At 48.0% G+C, this 20,049-nt stretch overlaps 2 protein-coding genes across 2 annotated transcripts in view; one reads left to right on the forward strand and one right to left on the reverse strand.

Moving 5' to 3' along the window:
- Positions 1 to 20,049, reverse strand: part of LOC140573784 (ephrin type-A receptor 7-like) — a 173,925-nt gene that overhangs the window by 22,214 nt on the left and 131,662 nt on the right. The window contains exons 6-9 of the mRNA XM_072693346.1: positions 14,916 to 15,040; positions 13,207 to 13,501; positions 11,992 to 12,100; positions 2,679 to 2,734 (exon numbers count right to left, since the gene is read on the reverse strand). Coding sequence (XP_072549447.1) covers positions 2,679 to 2,734; positions 11,992 to 12,100; positions 13,207 to 13,501; positions 14,916 to 15,040 — 585 coding nt within the window. The remainder of the gene's footprint in view (positions 1 to 2,678; positions 2,735 to 11,991; positions 12,101 to 13,206; positions 13,502 to 14,915; positions 15,041 to 20,049) is intronic.
- rps15a (ribosomal protein S15a) overlaps positions 1,011 to 20,049 on the forward strand; it is a 336,047-nt gene continuing 317,008 nt past the window's right edge. Inside the window, exon 1 of the mRNA XM_072693351.1 lies at positions 1,011 to 1,015. The gene's annotated coding sequence lies outside the window, so the exon portion shown is untranslated. The remainder of the gene's footprint in view (positions 1,016 to 20,049) is intronic.

A 20,049-nucleotide genomic window follows, 5' to 3' on the forward strand; every position in this document is an offset into this window, starting at 1 on the left:
TGTGTGAGCTTGAGTCTGCTCTTGTGTATGAGGGGCTGTTTGTCAACACAAATGCAGTGTGTGTGTGTGTGTGTGTATGTGTGTGCGTCTACACACGCTATGTGTTTTGCCATGTGAGTTCACAGCAGACATCCTGTGTCTGAGTTCTGTCAGCTGCTGTATTGTACACACGCGGCACACACCCCTTCTCAACTAAAAATAGCTTAGTGTGTGTGTGTGAGAGGGTGTTTGTGTGTGTGTGTGTGTTTGTGTCCATGCCCATTGCTTCCGCAGATTTAATTCCTCAGCTGCATGACTGCCCTGCTCAGATGCTCATTATTCAACCAAAATCCAGAGAGTCCACACACACACACACACACACACACACACACACACACACACACATAAGGAAACAAACTAGGGATAAAGTAAGCAGTGTCAAACAGCTGTTTCCTACCTAAGGCTTTTCTCCCTTCACTACAATATTCCTACATCTTTAATATCCCATATGAAATATCATCGTTTGGTGATCTTTGGAAATATTTAATATGGGAATAGCTCGTACTCAAGACACCTTGTTGAAGCGTATACTTATTGATATATTATGTAGGCTACAATAATCTGTGCATCACGTCTTTTCAGATTAAACAGAGTATATAATTATTAATTTCATGATTATAAGAACAATATACAGAAAATATATCATTCTTATTATATTATTATAATAATTTCTGTTTATGAATCTGATTCTATAGTTTCTCATATATAAAAAAAATATCAGATTTTCTGATGTAATTTGTTTGGTTTACGTGACCCAGAGGTTTCCATCTTCATTCAGGGTTCGGCAGCTTTGGATGGAGGTTTATCCTGTTCAGGGGGACCAATCACAGAGCTGTCTAGGAAGACAATATGACGGCCAGGATCTTCCAGGTACTGTAGTTTAGTCGTAACGTATGTTGGATTTTAACGTTATTCACTAAAATTATGCTGATGTCCTACAGCTGACGGCCAGTTTACTTCTTTAGAGTGCAGAGTTCGAGTGGTGTCCGGGAATTGCTGTAAATCAGTGTAACATTCTTAGGTTTTGGATTTTTGGAACCTGGAGCCGAACCTGATGTTGATTTGTAACTTTCTCGATTTGTGTGACCCAATAGTTTCCTGGTTGTGGAGAAGTTTGACAATGAAGAGTTAGGGAAGGCGAGGTGAGAGCCGGAAAAGTTGGCAGGATCCTTCAGGTACTGTAGTTCTGTCTCTAATAATGTCACTATTTAGACATTTACATTTTACATTTAAGGCAGTGGTGGCTCAGCGGTTAGAGCGCCGGGATATCGTTAACAGGGTTGTGGGTTCGATTCCCGGGCTCGGCAAGCTGCCACTGTTGGGCCCTTGAGCAAGGCCCTTTACCCTCGCTGCTGCCTGGGCGCTGGAGTTGGCTGCCCACCGCTCTGGGTGTGTGTGTGTACTCACTGCCCCTAACATGTGTGTGTGTTCACTACCAGATGGGTTAAATGCGGAGGACACATTTCGCTGTACACTGTACAGTGACAATTATGTGCACCTTTACCTTTAGCAGATGCTCTTATCCAGAGCGACTTACAAAAGTGCTTTGCTATTTACCCAAGAAAAACCTCAGCTAGTTAGAATAGACTAATAGTTGAAAGATACCTCTAAGCTTTAGACTCAACTAAGCACAAGTCAAAAAGGTGACCATAGTACTTTGCTATTCGCCCAAGTACACCCAGGACACCCAGGGGAAGTTCGTTCCACCACTTCGGTGCAGGACAGAAAAAAGCCTGGACGCTCGTCTTCCACAGCAGCTACAGGAAGCCAGTGAAGAGAGAACGCAGCAGTGGAGAGACATGGCTGAATTTAGGGACGTTGAAGACGACCCGTGCCGCTGTGTTCTGGATAAGCTGCAGGGGCCTGATGGTGAGCAGAGGGAGACCAGCCAGAAGAGAGCTGCAGTAGTCAAGTCTGGAAGTGACGAGAGACTGAACGAGCACCTGGGCGACTAGCTAAGGTTAGTCTTGGTGTTCCAGATACCACAAGACACCTTCAGAGGTCTTGTGAGGTCCATGCCTCGAGGCAACAGCAGGGGGTGCTAATGTTACGGCTGATCGAAGTAAACTTTGCAAAGCCCTCCCCAGTCACAACATCCTGACCACGGTGGACGCCTGTCGACGCCTCTCCAGCATCCTCTTTCTCCAAAAGCAAAATCTGCTCGCCCTAACGAAACAAGCAACGTCTGCTAAGGAAGGACTCGAGACTCGACTCGTGACTCGTGAACATCTCTGACAATAAGGTGTCGTCATAGCGCCAACCCTGTAATCCCATCTCGCTTCCATTCTCTCTTAATAGCCGTGTGTAACACCAGCTAACGCTCTGGGCGTTTCTAAGGCACGGACATGGACTTGAGCAGAAACGCAGTTCCACGTAATGCTACGCTAATCCTTTATTCTGTCCCTCGTCTCTTTCCCCTGCCTCCCACTGCCTGTCATCAGCCACAGTGTCTTTGTTAACCATCTCTATGGCTCACATCGTATCCATTAAAGCAATCACACATGACCATAAGGCTCTCCCTCACTCAGGCTCACTCATCAATTATCCCTAAAAAGGGCTCTTTCAATGCTGATACTGAAGAAAGCTAAACATCCACACCAGTGCCTAGTGCGCGGTATACAGCGTAGTGAAGTACTCACACTGGAAGTAGAGTTCCTCGTCCCCCTCCTGGTTGGCCTTGCTGTAGCCACACTGTCTGCAAAAAAGAAGCAAAGTAAAGATTCATGAAGGAGCTGCTGGAAAAACAGCTTGGTCAACAACCTGGTCAAAAAGCTTAGCTCTTCATCAACAGAAGGTACAAACCAGTATGACCAAGATGGTCGACCAGCATGAGCAGTATGGTTAGTCAACCAAGGTGGTTGACTAGTGTGGCCAGCTTGACCAAACTGTTTGATGGTTTAGCTGGTCTTCCAGCCTGAACAACCTGACCAAGCTAGTCAACCAGTATCACCATGCTTGTTGACCTGCATGACCAGTATGACCAGATGTTTCTATTCCATGTTGCACCATGCTCCTGGAGGGACGTAACAGCGGTCCACTGCGTGCTTGTACTCAGAAGGAATGGCTACAAAGGTGATTGACCAGCATGACCAGCTTGACCAAACGGTTTGATGGTTTAGCTGGTCTACCAGTAGTAGGGTTGCAAAGGGGTGGACAACCAGCATGACAAAGCTACAAAGTAGGGTTGACCAGTATCGCCAGTATGACCTAGCTGGATGACGGGTAGAACAAGGTGGTAGACCAGTATGACCAAGCTGACTGAATAGCATGACTAAGGTGATTGACCAGTATGACCAGCTCGACCAGACTGTTTGATGGTTAAGCTGGTCTACCAGTATAGACGACCTGACAAAGCTATTGACCAAGCTTGATGACCAGCATGATCAATGCTATTCAGATATGTAGTTCTCCAACTTTGAGCACACTGAGCGTAACGAAGGCCTCGCCATGCCTTATTGATCTCCTTCAGTAAAATGCTGAACCTTCTGAAGGGGAAAGGTCCAGCTCAGACTGAGGCCCTTTCTGCTGCTTCCTCTTCTAGCCTCTCCACGTCAGCCACTCACAAATGGGCTCGCTTTTTTTCTGCAAACCGCTTCAGAGGATTTGATGCCGTCTAATACACCTCCACAGGGAGCATTCGAGAGGGGTTTAAAAGCAGGGAACTCTCCTCCTATACGAGGGAAAATAGAAGCGAATGCATATATTCTCTCCTGGATGGGGGTGACATTAAAAAAGATTGAACCCCTTCCCGGAGACGGAGTGAGCGGCCGTAAATCTCCACTCTCTTTCATCTCTTCCAACAACTCTTTCTGTACTGGCACAGACTCGGAGGAAAGAACCAAAGGAGAGAGAGGGATAAAAAAAAGGATGAGGGAGGGGTTAAAGTGTCAAGTGGTGCGGAGGTTCTCAATAGAGTCCTTGAAGAACCTGTAGAGTTTGCATTATTTTCTGTTGTAATCCAGCACTCTGAGGAGTTCAACAAGATCGGTTAAGCTGTATGAGAATGGAAAAGGTCGCGGATGTCAAAGCTTTGGCAACGCTTAGCTTAACTAAATGAAAATGCACATGCTGTCAGTGTCAGTTTGTAGTAGTAACGGTTTTTGGTCAAATATCACAAAACTACATAAGTCATAAAACAGCAGCATAAAATCTCCACACAGACCGCTCTAGATTTCAGATTTCCACTGATGAATGAATGGAAATATGGTTCTATTAAGCTCTGTTTAGATTCAGTGATTTACAAAGTGCGTAGTACACTACGTAGGGAGGATGTGTGTGTAAATTGGGACTAAACCTTGGCATGTTCTCTGTGCTACACATGAAAATGTTTCCATGTTTCCGAAAACACAAGAGAGAGAGACCAAAACACCACAAAGAAGGAAGAGGAAAACATAATAATAACAACAATAAGAAGAAGAAGAAGAAGAAGAAGAAGAAGGAGGTTTCATCCCAAATTACACACCACTCCCTATGTAGTGTACTAAGCAAGTCAGGATTTTTTTAAAACTATATATATATATATAGAGAGAGAGAGAGAGAGAGAGAGTAGATGTGATATAGATATAGATGTAATATATGCTTATTTTCCCCTCCACACAACAAAAAAAATAATAATTCTCCACCTTGGAGAGCGCTTTCCAGTTTCAGTGACCAAAAGCAGTGTTTTCATGTGGAGACCAAAACGTCTTTAACTTTATACCTTTTCTACCTTTTTAACATTATACAGTTTTTACAGTCTTTTTAACTGTATACGGATGTGCGGACAGGAATCCACTGGAACGTGTGGTTCAGAGGGTCAGTCGGGACCTGGGTTGGATCTCACCGTTTTACCTGCATAGCTATACAGACCTAAACATATAGCTATACTATTCAACCAGCTCTCCCAGACGTGTTGATATTCAGTTAAAAAATGAAAGATCGAAAGGTCATTGAAAAAGATGCCTCTCTAGACGTGCTGATTTGAGCGGAGGTCTTCCACTGCTGCAAGAGCCGTCGCCAAGTCTCTCTTTTCCAACAAGTCAATATAATAGGTGAAGGTTTTGAACGGCAGTGATTCTGTCCAGAAAGACTCATTGCTATATCAGAGCTATATGTGGTCTATATTTGGGCTCAATTTGGACCAAATCAGGAAAGCCTGAAGTTCATAACAAGGCAGAGTTTTGTAAAGACTTTGCAGGTACAGTCGTTTCTCTTAGTCGTCTGTAAAATGACTGGAAATCCCAAGACGTTTCCAAACTTTTGAAGGGCGTTGTAAGAGAGGACACCAATGTGGACAAGCAAGGAATGAAGAAATTGAGTCTGAATGTCAGACTTGCCAGGTGTTTAGTTAGACAGCTCATGAGCAGAGGCAGACCATTCTAAAGCACCGAGAAGCAAAAGGAACTCAGAGTAATCTCTAATCATGAAAGACAACGGGGGAAAGACAAAGATGATGTGTCTCTAATAGGCAAGTCTGTGTTTGAGAGAGCTGGAGCTGAGCGGCCATGCTTTAGGGCTTGACAGGACTGTTGTTGGCCTAAAGCACAGTGGGAAGCTGAGGTGTCCGCAAACTTTCTTTTTTTAATCCTTAAAAAAGTATTGGGAAATACCTCTTAAGCATTGAATTCAGGTATCTCATTATTCAATGCCATTGCCACAGGTGTAGAACATCCAGCCTCTAGCCATGCAGTCTACACATTAGTGAAAGGATGGGAGGTTCTAAAGAGCTCAATGAACTCCAGCGTGGTTCTGTATGTAATAGGAAACCACCCATTCCCAATATTCCCCCCTAGATCTTCCTCCATCAGCTGTGAGTGGTGTTATTATTGAACAGTGGAAGCGTTTAGGAGGAACAGCTCACAGAGAGCAGCTCAGTGTCCACCTAGTGTCTGTCAGACCACGTAAAGTTACAGAGCGGGGTCAGGGCCGAGTGCTGAGCTCATATGAGCAGAGTGCAGAAAAGCCTCCAACTGACTCAATAACTGCAGAGCTCCAGACCTGCTGCTGCTGGTAGAGCTTAGAGCGAAAGGGGACCAGCTCCATATTCAGAATGGGATGTAAGAAAAGCTCCCGTATGTGTCCCAATACTTTTGTCCATATCGTGTATGTTAATTCTTAAAGATAGACACCAAAATAAAGATCTCCATCCAGGCCAGAGGCTGTGGTGATGCTATGATGAGAAGGTGTTGATGGGCGGACAGCACACAGAACTCACTAGTATGGGGTCGAGTATGTGTGTGCGTTTGCTTCTTTTACAACCAGAACCATCCAAAACAATGCTGCTGAAGCCCAGCTCTGACAAGCTGGTGGTTAGTGTGCTGTAGAGCTGTGGCGGAGTGATCACAAGTAGCTTTCTGACAGGCAGCGTCTGACACATATTCCACCAGGCTCCTCCAGGCTCCTCCAGGCTCCAGACAAGGCGAGTGGAGGCCAGCTAGCCCTGGACACGAAGCCACGAGAACAGACAGACATGCAGGAGGGGCACCAACACCATCACTTTAACTGCTTTCTGCCTGCGTGTCTGTGTGTGTGTGTGTGTATGTGTGTGTGTGTGTGTGTGTGTGTGAGGAGTGGGAGACTTTGGCAAAGAGAAACCAGACTAAACACCTCAGGCTATGATAACATCAGCCAGACAAAACACACAGAATGAACCGATCTGACCTGAGGGACTTCCATCCACATCACAAGTCCACAAGTCAGTGATCAGCCACTTCAGTGGAGTTTAACTGCTGTTTTGCTGGATACTGTTATGATCCGGTGTCCACCTGAGGAGGATGGGTTCTCCTCAGGTCGGCTCGGACCCGGCTCGGACCCGGATCTCTGACCAATCTTCCTGAAGGCCTCTTACAAGGACTCTCACTTGCCTTTCTAGAAAGCCTACAAGCAGTTCTCTCAGACTTGGTCTTCCAAACCTCAACATGATCTCCAGCATTCCTGGGATAAGTTGGAGTGACAATGTCCTATTGAACGCACTCGGGATAAGCTGGAATGATGAAGCTCTGATGGCGCTGGAATGGTGTGGTTTTACTAAAACAGATCCGGGATAAGTTGATGTCTGTTGAACAAGCAGTTCTCTCAGACAGTTCGGTCTTATTGGTCTTCCAAACCTCAACAGGACCTCCAGCATTCCAGTTAACCATCACTTCTTACTTACATTCCAAACTGAAATGGAAAACTCAGCATAGTAAAAAGCAATGGAAAGAAAAACACTGTGGACAAAAGTATTGGGACACCTGCTTATTGATTCATTGTTTCTTCCTAGATCAACGGTATTAAACATAAATTCTGCTTTTGTTGGAGTTACGGCCTCTACTTTCTACTAGATTTTTGCAACTACAGAGTTGCACTGCTGTGATGATTTGATGGCATTCTGCAAAAGGAGCGTTTCTGAGGTAATGATGATGGTAATGATCACCACCACCCACCTCATTCCCAACTCTTGGGGTCATTTTTCAGCCACAATTCTGATGAGGATGTTCTGTAGACTGGGATTTCTGCCACTGCTGGTGGTAGACCCATATGACCGTATGCTTCCATACACCTGCAGATTCGGCTATGTCCTTCACACTATGGTCTTTGGCCACACCCAAATGCAAATCACTAATTTCAGCCAATCATAAACTGTATCTGCTTTGCGACCCATTTCCACACATTCAGCAAGACGCTCACCGCACTGTACTGCACTCTTCTCAAACTCTGAGTCCTGCCACACACCCCTCGAGTATTTATAGCCTGATTGTCCTCGGGCAGCGCCACCTGCAGGAGCCTAAAGTTGCCACCACCTTCAACACGCAAGTTGGAGCTTATTTTATGCAAGTGTTGCTGCACAGTAGAACAGTGCACCACCAGTCCAGCAATGATAAATAAACATAGTGAGTGATCAACCACTGTATGGATTCTCCCAGCGGGGGACTGAGGTGGGTTTTGGCTGTTATACGAAAGCCCTGTATCTCCGTGTATGTGCATGGTATGCAGGCTTAGAACGGCTGCAGTGAAAGTTTCTGGATTCTTACCCATCTGAATTGTGTGTGTTTGTCTTTGTATCGGCCCAAATTTCTAGTGGGATTGGACACACAGGAGGGCCTGCATCTAAATTCGCTGTAATTGAGGTATCAGCTATTTTTCTCTGTTTGCTCAATATAGTTTCACACCTGATGTATGCCCACGGCTCTAATAAGCTCCTCTCACATGCATCATTTATCACCTGCGACTGATTTTAGGGAAGGGTCGATAAATCCACGTTTAAGAGGATGGCGTTGGAACTGAACAGGCGTGTGGTAAGTGTGTATGCATGAAAGCATGTGCTATATGTGTCTGTGCGAGTGTGTACGTGAGTGTGTGTGTGTGTGTGTGAGTGACGGCGTAGGAGTCTCCGCTGTGTATTGTGTGTGGAGGCAGAATGAATGAAAACCATTTCACACTGCCTCCATCTAATCCATTCTCATCACACTGATTAATGTGGAGCTGCTCGGAGTACCGCTGCACGGAGATCCCTCATCTCATGTGTGTGTGTGTGTGCGTGTGTGTGTGTGTGTGTGTGTGTGTGTGTGTGTGTACGCCTGCTCACATTCTGCAGGTTGCAAGACTCTTTTATATGAGATCACATCTGAATTGTGTCTCAGAGTGTAGGATGTTAACAGAAAGACTATAGGTCAGCCTACCCAACACTACAGGCCAGCTAGAGGGTTGGAAAATGAAGATCACATCTGGGATAAGTTGTAGTAATAAGGCTCCACTAAGTCAGAGTGCTAAGTCTCAATTAAACACACTTGGCATGAGTCATAGTGCTAAGGCTCAATTAAACACACTTGGGATGAGTCAGAGTGCTAAGGCTCAATTGAACACACTTGGGATGAGCTGGAGTGCTAAGGCTCAACTGAACACACTTGGGATGAGTCAGAGATGGGTCGGGAGTGATGAGGTCCATAGGACAGATCTGGGATGAGTCGAGTGATGAGACTCCAGTGAACACACTTGGGATGAGCTGGAGTGCTAAGGCTCAACTGAACACACTTGGGATGAGTCAGAGATGGGTCGGGAGTGATGAGGTCCATAGGACAGATCTGGGATGAGTCGAGTGATGAGACTCCGGTGAACACACTTGGGATAAGTCGGAGTGCTAAGGCTCAATTGAACACACTTGGGATGAGTCGGAGTGCTGAGGCTCAACTGAACACACTTGGGATGAGTCAGAGTGCTAAGGCTCAATTGAACACACTTGGGATGAGTCGGAGTGCTAAGGCTCAATTGAACACACTTGGGATGAGTCGAAGTGCTGAGGCTCAACTGAACACACTTGGGATGAGTCGAAGTGCTTCGGCTCAATTAAACACACTTGGGATGAATTGGAGTGCTAAGGTTTAACTGAACACACTTGGGATGAGCATCAGAGGAATTAGAGTGGTCAAGCTCCATTGCACAAATTAGAGATGAGCTGGGAGTGATGAAGTCCATAGGACAGATCTGGGATGAGTCAAGTGATGAGACTTTTGGGATGAGTTGGTGTGACAATGTTCCATTCGACACACTCAGGAATGAACTGGAAGCTCCACTGAACACATTTAAGGGGTACTAGATTGATGATACTTGAGGGGTCACAGTGAAGAAGCTCTGCTGAACGCATCCGGCATGAGTTGATGAGTGATGAGGTTCCATTAAACCTATTTGGAATGAACTGAAGTGATGAAACACCTCTGAACACATCTGAAATGAGCTGGAGTGAAGAAGCTCTAGCAAACATCTTAGAGAGGAGTTGAATGATGAAGTTCTTCTAAACATGATTTCTTCTAAACATGAAATGAGTTCTTCTAAACATGATTTCTAGTGATGAAGCTTTATTGATCACCTTTGTAATGCTTTGGAAAAATGAAGCTCCACTGAACAGTCTAGGGTTGAGATGGAGTGACAAAGCACCACTGGACACCTTTGGGATGTCCAAGAGCGATGAGGCTTGCCAGGCAAGTTGGATGGATGTAGCTCCCTACTCCCATGTTCCACTAAACATATCTGAGATGAGTTTTAAAAATGATGAAGCTCCAATGAACATATCTGAGATGAGCTGAGGGGCTAAAGCTCTACTGATCATCCTTGGAAAGAGCTGGAATGATGAGGCTCCTCCGAAAAATCTGAGGTGGGCTGGACTGAGGATTTCTTTAGGATGAGCTTGATCTGCATTTGTGATCCAGGACCAATCGTCCGACATGTAACCACGTTAAAGCTCCTGTCCATGCAAGAATACAAGCAGCATCTAGAGTAAACCCTCCTAGAAAAGTAGTAGAGGCTGTTTGAGAAAAGAAGGGGTAAACTTACTGGGAATTGCCTTGGAAAACAAAAACGCTGGAAGAGCCAATGTCTGGATATTTTTGGCCATCTAGTTGGACACGCTTTTCTCTGCATCTGCCAGTGCGTGGGAGTGTTTCGGTGCCCGTGTTTCGGCTCTACTGGCCATAACTGCGTGCTACAGCGTGAAATCTGGACCCAACGACAGGAAAAAACACGGCACATCTCTTCTTCATCCCTCCCTCCCACTTTCACACCTCCTCTTCCTCCGCGCTGGGAGATGCGTCCTGTTCCAACCCGAATATGACATATGCACATGTCACACCTTCATACGCGTCCTGCCGGAGCGACTTATTACGCCGCCTGTCACAAAAGAGAATGCGCTACCGCGCCATGCACAAAGAGGAGCGAGGCATCACACATCCACCTGAGGGATGAGAGATGAGTGTGAGCGTGAGTACCAGACGGACTGCTCTAAATCTGTCTTCATCCCAACTGATGAATCCTTCTCCGGTGAAGCTTGTGGAGATGCCTACATCACGTCAAGGTGGCTGACTTTACGTGCCACTGTTGACGGATACAACCTACTGCTAGAGAAAGAAACACAGCTGGGACCAAGCCTGTTAAGCGAACAGCTACAGTGTACTGAGCTGGTTTCCGGTGACGACCAAGAGAACCAAGTGTCGGTAATGGTCTCCAGCATCCATAGGCTTAGTTGGGCGGAAGTCGGGTTGAAGTATGGAGGCCTGATGTGGAAAGCCTTCGACAGCATACGAGCAGTTGGTCCACCCTACATTTACATTTACTTACAAAAGTGCTTTGCTATTTACTCAAGACTCTACTAAACAAGTCAGTAAGGTGACCACTCTGCTATTCACCCAAGTACTCTCAGAAGAGGAGGGTCTTCAGTCTGGGTTTGAAGACAGCGAGCATTGGACTCTGCTGTTCGGACACCCAGGAGAAGCTCGTTCCACCACTTCGGTGCAGGACAGAAAAAAGTCTGGACGCTCGTCTTCCGTGGATCTTAAAGGATGGCGGGTCGAGCCGAGCCGTACTTGAAGCTGGAAGGGCTCTTGGTGCGGATCGGCTTTTGACCATTGCCATCAAGTACAGAGGGGCTGGCTGGTCCAGTCTTGGCTTTGTAGGCCAGAGTCAGGGGTTTGAATCTGATGACCTGGGCAGCAGCTACAGGAAGCCAGTGAAGAGAGAACGCAGCAGTAGAGAGACATGGCTGACTTTAGGAACGTTGAAGACGACCCGTGCCGCTGCATTCTGGATAAGTTGCAGGGGCCTGATGGTGCGTAGGGTTAGGGTTACCCCTAGTAGTCATACGAGGGCCACCAACAGTTTAGCAGGGCAGTGGTGGCTCAGAGGTTAGAGCTCCGGGCTATTGATGACAGGGCTTTGGCAGGGTTCGATACCCGGGCTTGGCAAGCTGCCAGTGTTGGGCCCTTGAGCCAGGCCTTTCACCCTCTCAGCTGCCCATAGTCACTGTATGTGTTTCACTGGTGTGTGTGTGTGTGTCCTTAAAACCAATCCCAGCCCACCTTGATGAGAAATGGCCAGATAAACGGAAAGCATAAAATTGACGTGCTTTTGATAAATCTACAATCTGGATATTATATAAAGGTGTAAACAGGCTCAGCGTGTGTGTGTGTGTGTGTGTGAGCTACAGTAGGCAACAGGATGAGCTACCTTCTCCAGATCAGCAGCCCCACTCCCAGAGACAGCAGCATGATCAGAGCCGCTACAGACACCACCACAATAATCACCACCGGACTCTGCTCACTGGACGCCAAGGCCACTGCACAGATACACACACACACACACACACACGCGCAGCAGGGACAGAGAGAAGTCATGGTTAGTATGCAGAGCGGCACGAGCCGTTTACTCTTCTCTAAAAGCAGCAGAGCATGACAGGCCTGATCATTACTTAGAAATGAGTTAAAAACCCCACAGATTTCTGCATTTTAATGCGACTGCTAGTGTGTGTGTGTGTGTGTGTGTGTGTATGTGTGAGAGAGAGAGACTGTGTCTGAGTGTGCGTGTGCACATGCAAATATTTACTTTGACATTTGCGCGTGCGCGCGCGTGTGTGTGTCTTAAGCGTATGTGCCGGAGTGTCAGAATGTCCTGGTCGGCACCGGCTAGGTATTTGTCCAGGTTAAATGAGGAGGCACGGTTTGTGTGAATGTGTGTGTATTTGCTCATGTGTGTGCCTATGTGTGTGTGTTGTCCATTTCAGCGCATGTATAGAAGGTCCAGAGCAGAGGTCTGCAAATGTGCACGCTGGCCTCTTGGCTAGATGAATGCATTAATTGCTATTACGCCACACTTTTATTAAAATGAACACATTCAGTTCAAATTCCAAGGAAATTTAATTACGGAAGTTAATTGGATTTGACACGTCAAATTAAAGACGCCCCTTCATGTATCATGTCCTTGAAAGCCGTAAGCATAAAGCTGCAGCCCGAAGCTTCAGAATTAGCTAGAAAAAAGGCACTAAGCTAGTCGGGTAGTTGTGTTATATACGCGGTCACATATATTGCCGAATGTTTGTGGACACCTCTTCTAATGAATGCATTCAGCTGCTTTAAGTAGCACCCATTGCTGACACAGATGTGCAAATGCATGCATGCGTCTCGTCCCTGCAGATTGATGCAGGCGGGGCTTTGATGTCAGGGCATGGTTGGAGCAAACGGATTACGATGCGTCCCGGAGAAGCACTGCACTGTACCCCGTTCACACCCACTTATGAGGACCTAGGACCACCCAGGAGGAGTATTAAAGCCAGGTGTGAACAGGGACTCTGTCTGCGCTGTGGTTCTGTGATGTCCTAGAGCCCTAGAAATGGTTTTGTATAGTGAGTGGTGAGGAATTAGTGAAACGTGTGGCTCGGTCACTCACGCTCTCCAAGCGTCTGCAGCTCAAGAGGTGTGCTGTAGGCCCCGTAGTCCAGCGGAGAAGGTGAGGGGGCAACGGCCGCCGCAGCTGCAGCTGCCGCCGCCGCCGCCAAAGAGGAGGACCCTGAGGTGGAAGTTGAGGACGAGGCAGAAGAGAGCAGCGAAGAGGAGAGCGAAGAAGGGGCGGGGCTTGAACATGTCCGGATCAGGAAGACGTAGGTGGTGCCTGGTTTAAGGTTGTTCACGCTGATTTTGGTGGCCGCAGTCTTCACCGTGGAGTAGCTCTGGTCTTTCTGCTCCTGGAAAGACAAAGGGGACAGACGTTTTAGGAGGAAGAAAGGAAGAGGAAGAGTAGGCAGCGTTTCCAACCCATCAGAAGCCCGCTAGCACCGGCATCTCCCAGGCCCGGCCTCCTGTTTGGAAGCTGAAGCCAACTGAACCCTGGTAGCTGTGCTGAGGAGCTACAGGAGCAGGGTGGCCTGGGGGCTGTTCTCGCACTCCCGTCAGGTGAGGTCTGAAGCTGGCCCTGGTGAAGTAAATGGCATGGGCACCCTTAAGGGGATGGCGGAGCGGAGAGAGAGAGAGAGATATGGACTGAAATATGGTGCTGAAATACGCAGTGTTGTGTGTTAGCGCTGAAGAGCAGCTGGTTTCCATGGTTTGGTTAAAATAAAGAGAATCTCGACCGCCGCAAGCATCCTTCATCCCACATGGAGGTGCAAAGCGCGGCATGGCGGCATTTCTGGCCCATCATATCTTCATGATACGGAGAATCTAGAAAGACCTCAGACAAGAACCTGCAGGCTCTCCCCCGCTTCTACAGGCTCTTGTTCTTTTTTCATTTCTTCGCGTTTTAGTTCATCTCTTCTTAAACTGATCAAACTTTTACATTGTTTTCGGGCTCGTTTGCTTTCTCTCCGGTGTGTGTGTGTGTGTGGGGTTTTGTTTTTCTTGACTTGTGATCTGTACGAAACCGTGAACCAAACCTTTATGAGAGAAATAAAGCAGAACGGCACATCAAATATTTATTAGTGGGAGATTTATTCGATTCTACAGGGACGGAGCAGGATCTTTTTGTGCTGTCTGTTTCATTCTCTACACACCAAATAAATACCAAAGCTAACGCCTGGCTAACCGAGTCGTGGAATTTGGGTCAACATGACGCAATGTGGCGCCAACAGGAGGCATTGTTTTTAAGCTGCAGCTCAATATTAATACAAAAGAAACAGAAGACCCCCCCCCCCCCCCTTACTAACCCCCTGCTCTCTAGGACACACCCAGCTATCCTGCCTTCAATCATGCAGCCCTGGGCTATGACCCTGCTCGTCCAGGCCTGTATTATCATTGGGCCCAAGGTAAGAAAATGCCCTGGGATACCCGCTGTGGGTCATTCTGGGCCTACAAGGAGCCATTGGGTGCAACACCTACTGAAGGAATACTCCCATAATTCCTTGTTTTCCTTGCCTGTGCATACATGGAAACTAAGAGGCACCAACACCACGTTTCGGGGGGGGTGCACTGCTTCAGACTGCCACCCCGCCTGTGGAGCGGAGGAAGTCTCTGGCGTTCTCTGGAGTGATGGAGATGATCCAGAACCAAATCGTCCAGCATCAGAACCGGACCTCAGTGATGTTCCTGCCCTTATCATGATCTTCACAGCAATGCTCTAATATGTAGCGTCGAGCCCTCAGGAAGGTGAAAAGGTGTGTGTACCTTCTCGTAGTATTTGATCTCGTACTCCGTCCGGCTGCTGTTGGGGTTCCCGGACTCCCTCCAGGCCAGGGTCACACTGCGCTGCTCGATCTTCTCCGCTCGCAGCTCGCTCACCTGAGAGGGTGCTAGAGAGAGAGAGAGAGAGAGAGAGAGAGAGAGAGAGAGAGAGAGAGAGAGAGAGAGAGAAAGAATATGCAGGTTTAGGCATGAGTGTGTGCACAGCAAACCCCCCACACTAAGGTGCACACTCTGAGCGAGTGCGGGAGATCAAAGGGAGGAAGTGTGTATGTGTGTGTGTGTGTAACCCCTCCTCTTCTGCTGCTCTGATTAAGAGATGATTTGCGAGGCTGCAGCAGTTTGAGGGCTGTCACTCAAAATCCCCTGCCGAGGAATGACGACTCCATCAGTGCAACAGCAACACACACACACACACACACACACACACACACACACACACTCCCTCTATCACTCTATGTATTTCTCTCTCTACCCCTCTATAGAGTGCCTCTCCGTTCCCCTTCTACTCCATCCCTCCCTCCCTCTAGCTCTCTCTCTCTCCCTCTCTCTACCTTCCTGTGCGCTCTCGCGCCTCTCTTCTCCCTCTCGTCTTTTTCTCCTTCGCTCTCGACCCACTCTCTCTTGCCTTCTCTCTCTTTCTCTATGCTCCCTCTCTCATCATTCCTCTCTCTTCTCCTTCTCAATCTTGCCTCGCTCTCTCTCTTTTTCTTCTCCCTCGCTCCCATGCCCCTACATTCTCGCTCTCTCCGTCTCCCTCTCATCTTTCTCTCTCTCTCTCATCTTCTCCTCCTTCATCCTCTCTCCGCTCTCCCATCTTCTGCTCCTTCATCCTCTCTCCGCTCTCTCCTCTTTTCATTTTTCTTCAGACCTTCTTGCTCTCCTGTCTTTTTCTTTTCCCACTCATGTGCACCTCTCTCTCTCTTTGTCCCTCATCTCTTTCTCAAGCTCTCTCGACCCACTCTCGCATCGTATTCGCCCTCTCTCTAAAGCAATGGCAAACCAAAACAAGGTATGAACTGATGACTCTCTCGCTCTCCTCCATCCCTCTCTCTCTTTCAGTTTCATTGGTTCTCTTTCTCCCTCTCTCATCCCTCTCGCCTTTTCTCTCATCACCTCGCTCATCCCTCCTCTTTCTTTCTTCCTCCTCTCTCTCTCTCTCTTAATACACTGACAAACCAAAACATGGTATGAACTGTTGAAACTCTCTTTGCTAAGACACACACTCACACACACAGAGTTGTGACTTATTGGGTGTCTGTAATAGAGCTGTATTTGGGATCTGATCAAAGCGAATGCAGATCAGATTTGCTCGGTTCTTCTCAGAGAGGTCTCTCGGTTCTATTTGATGTCTGGAGGCTTTAGAACAAAGGGACAATGCATTATTCATCCCCGGCTTTACCGGCTGCCCGCTAATGAGCGCCGCCGCTCCCCCGCCGACCGCCGCTCGAGCCCCCCACCCACCCGCTCCACTGCAACAGGCGAGCAGCAGGCGTGCGGACTGAAGGGCTGACGGAGTCAAAAGGTGAAACTGTCTCCAGAACAGCTCCAGAACACGGCTCAGATCTGGGTGAGGAGAACTCGCGGCTGACAGGTGCGGCTCATTAGCCCACATCCCACCATCTCCACTAGCACCCGGACGCTGCTGGACACTCAGATAAACACAAAATAGACGGAACAGAGTGCGGCTGTCTAACGATAGCTGGGTGGAAAAATCCAGGACTGGTCAGGGGTTTTGCTTCTGTAGTTTGTGCTGGAGCTACCAGGCTAAGCTAAACTAGAAACAGAGGAGGAAGGAGGTAAAGAGAAGGACTGAAGGAGAGAAACCAGAGAAAGAGCAGGGGGAGAACGAGTGCGCGAGAGGAGGAAGGGAGTGAGGGAGACCAAAAGAAGGAGAGAAACCAGAGGAAGAGGATGGTGAGAGAGTGCGAGAGCAGGAAGGAAGTGAAAGGTTCTTCTTCCTTTCTCTTTCACTTCCTCGCTCTGCCTCTTTCTCACTCACTCACTCACTCCTCTCGCTCTTCCTCTCTCTAATGATGACTGACTCCACTGGAAGCAGAGGGAATAGGAGGCAGTTAAAGCTTTTAGAACTGGACTCCACTACGGTACTGACCACTCAACAGCAGATCAGAGCGTCTCACACACACACACACACACACAGACGGAGTAAGCAAGAGAAAGAGAGAAAAGGTGCATGCGGGGTGGGGTGGGGGGTGGGAGTGAAGCATGAGAGCAAGAGAGAGAGCGAAAAAAGAAGAGACAGAAAGGGAGAGAGAGAGAGAGAGAGAGAGAGAGAGACAGAGCGCAAATGAGAGAGAGAGCAAGGACACGAGTGAGTGAGCAAAAGAGAAATAGAGTAAGGAAGATGGAGGGAGCAGGAGAAGGAAAAACGGAATGAGTGAGAGAAAGGGAGTGAGAGTAGGAGAGAGAGTGAACAACACAGTAGAAAGCAAGAGAACAAGAGAGGGAGTTAGACGGATAGAGCGAGAGCAGACGAAGGGGGAGAGAGTGAGACGGAGAGAGCAGGGGGCAGGACAAAAGGGGAGAGAGTGAGACGAAGAGCGCGAGAGCAGGCGAAAGGGGAGAGAGTGAGACAGAGAGAGTGAGAGCAAGAGAAAGGGGGAGAGAGTGAGACAGAGAGAGTGAGAGCAAGAGAAAGGGGGAGAGAGTGAGACGGAGAGAGCAGGGGACAGGAGAAAGGGGGAGAGAGTGAGACGGAGAGAGAGCAGGGGGCAGGACAAAAGGGGAGAGAGCGAGACGGAGAGAGCGAGAGCAGGAGAAAGGGGAAGAGAGTAAGACAGAGAGAGCGAGAGCAAGAGAAAAGGGGAGAGAGTGAGACAGAGAGAGTGAGAGCAAGAGAAAGGGGGAGAGAGTGAGACGGAGAGAGCAGGGGACAGGAGAAAGGGGGAGAGAGTGAGACGGAGAGAGAGCAGGGGGCAGGACAAAAGGGGAGAGAGCGAGACGGAGAGAGCGAGAGCAGGCGAAAGGGGAGAGTGAGACAGAGAGAGTGAGAGCAAGAGAAAGGGGGAGAGAGTGAGACGGAGAGAGCAGGGGACAGGACAAAGGGGGAGAGAGTGAGACGGAGAGAGCGAGAGCAGGAGAAAGGGGAAGAGAGTAAGACAGAGAGAGCGAGAGCAAGAGAAAAGGGGAGAGAGTGAGACGGAGAGAGCGAGAGCAGGAGAAAGGGGGAGAGAGTGAGACAGAGAGAGTGAGAGCAAGAGAAAGGAGGAGAGAGTGAGACGGAGAGAGCGAGAGCAGGAGAAAGGGGAAGAGAGTGAGACGGAGAGAGCGAGAGCAGGAGAAAGGGAGTGAGCAAGCGAGAGAGCGAATGTGAGAGAGAGATGTGTACTGGGAATGTGAAATGTGATCTTGCCCTGAGCAGCAGGGAGCATCACACACACACACACACACACACACACTAACACACACTAACACACACTAACACACACACACAGATCATGTGAGCGGTAAACTGCATAGAGATGCCTTACGGTTAGAGTTAACCTTGCATTCACACTGTAAACACACTGCATATGTGTGTTAGTGTGTGTGTGTGTGTGTGAGAGAGTCCAGGCCGTACTGAGAGTGTGTGTGTGTTGCGGTGCAGCACTGCCTTAGAAGTGTGTGTGAGACTGAAAGCCTGCAGTGTGTCGCTGGGCCTCAGTCTGGCGGGGCGCACTCAGCCTGCTTTAATCTGCGTGTATCAGGCGGCCCACCGGGGGGACACTATCTGGCAGGAAGTTCCGTCTACGCGCTGCATAATCTGAGCTATCGTTCTCCGCACAACCGCGCGGCCAGCAATACTAAACACACACACACGGTATCCCAGCGATGGCGAGAATTAAATAAATAAAAAGGAATAAACATACAAATCGGAGCCGTTACCCCCGGCGACGGGCGGCTGGCCAGTCTGATAGAGCAGCTATTATCATCTATACGATCGTGTGTATTAGTGGAGCGCTCCAGCGAGGGGGGGGGGTTCTAGATGCGTGGTGTGGAAGGTAATAAAAATATAACAGGAGATGCTAGGCTAACATTGCTAACAAGTACTGGAGTTGAGCTGTCACCAATACATTTGACGATTTTGTCAAATATTGAGATAAGACAGGTGACAGTTCGAGTCCAGTGATGGTTAACAAGGTTACCTTGCCTAGAATCTCCCATTCTTAACTTTTCTGAACATTTCAGATATGATTTTTTTTATTTTAATTTTTTTAATCAAATAAATGATTTTTTTTTCAGATTGGTGACAGCCCAAGTGCAGTGTTTTTTAGCAACGTTAGCCTAGCATCTGTTGATGTAAGCTAAAGAAACACGCCAAAGACCAAACGTGTCTTGCTTGATCAACTGCATCGGGGCTCAATGATCAATCATGCTCATCTGATTTTTTCCTGAACTGCTCCTTTAAGTGTATCAGTACTTAGTAATTAGTGTTACTAATTACTTTGTAATTACTCTGTAAAAACAAGAGCTCTGCTCTCTCGCCCTCCGCCTTTCTCTCTTTACCTATACCTTCCTGCTTCTTTCACTCTCTCACGTTTCCTTCCTTCTCTCTCTTGCTCTCGCGCTCTCTCTCTCTCTCTCTCCTTCTGTCTGTATGTCTCTCCACCCGGGGGGAGGCTGGGTGCTGTTCTTTCAGAGGGGATTGGAGGTGAATGGCGGCTGTCCAGGCGGTGATGAGGCAGTTTCATTTCCTTCGGAAAAACTCCAGCAGTCAGCCAACAGCCCGACAGCGCGCGCACACACACACACACACACACACACACACACACACACACACACACCTCAGCAGAATGGAGCTCTTTCAAAAAGTTCATGGCAAGTGCAAAAAGTTAAACCGAAAAGTTTTATTGTGAATAGTAAACAGGTCCCCCCCTCCTACACACACACACACACACACACACACACACACACATATAATAACACACTCACAAACCCACAAACACACACTCCCTATGACAGTATAAGACAGGAGAGAAAGACGAGAGCAAAGATATGGGAGGTCTTTCTGTTACCGTGGCAACCGCTATGACTGACACCACCCCCATGTGGTGACAGACAGCTGTCAGTCAAACCATAAGCACATCCATCTCATCATGACACAGCAGGAGCATTTCAT

The sequence above is a fragment of the Salminus brasiliensis genome, chromosome 12 (genome assembly GCF_030463535.1).
Source record: "Salminus brasiliensis chromosome 12, fSalBra1.hap2, whole genome shotgun sequence".
NCBI lineage: Eukaryota > Metazoa > Chordata > Actinopteri > Characiformes > Bryconidae > Salminus > Salminus brasiliensis.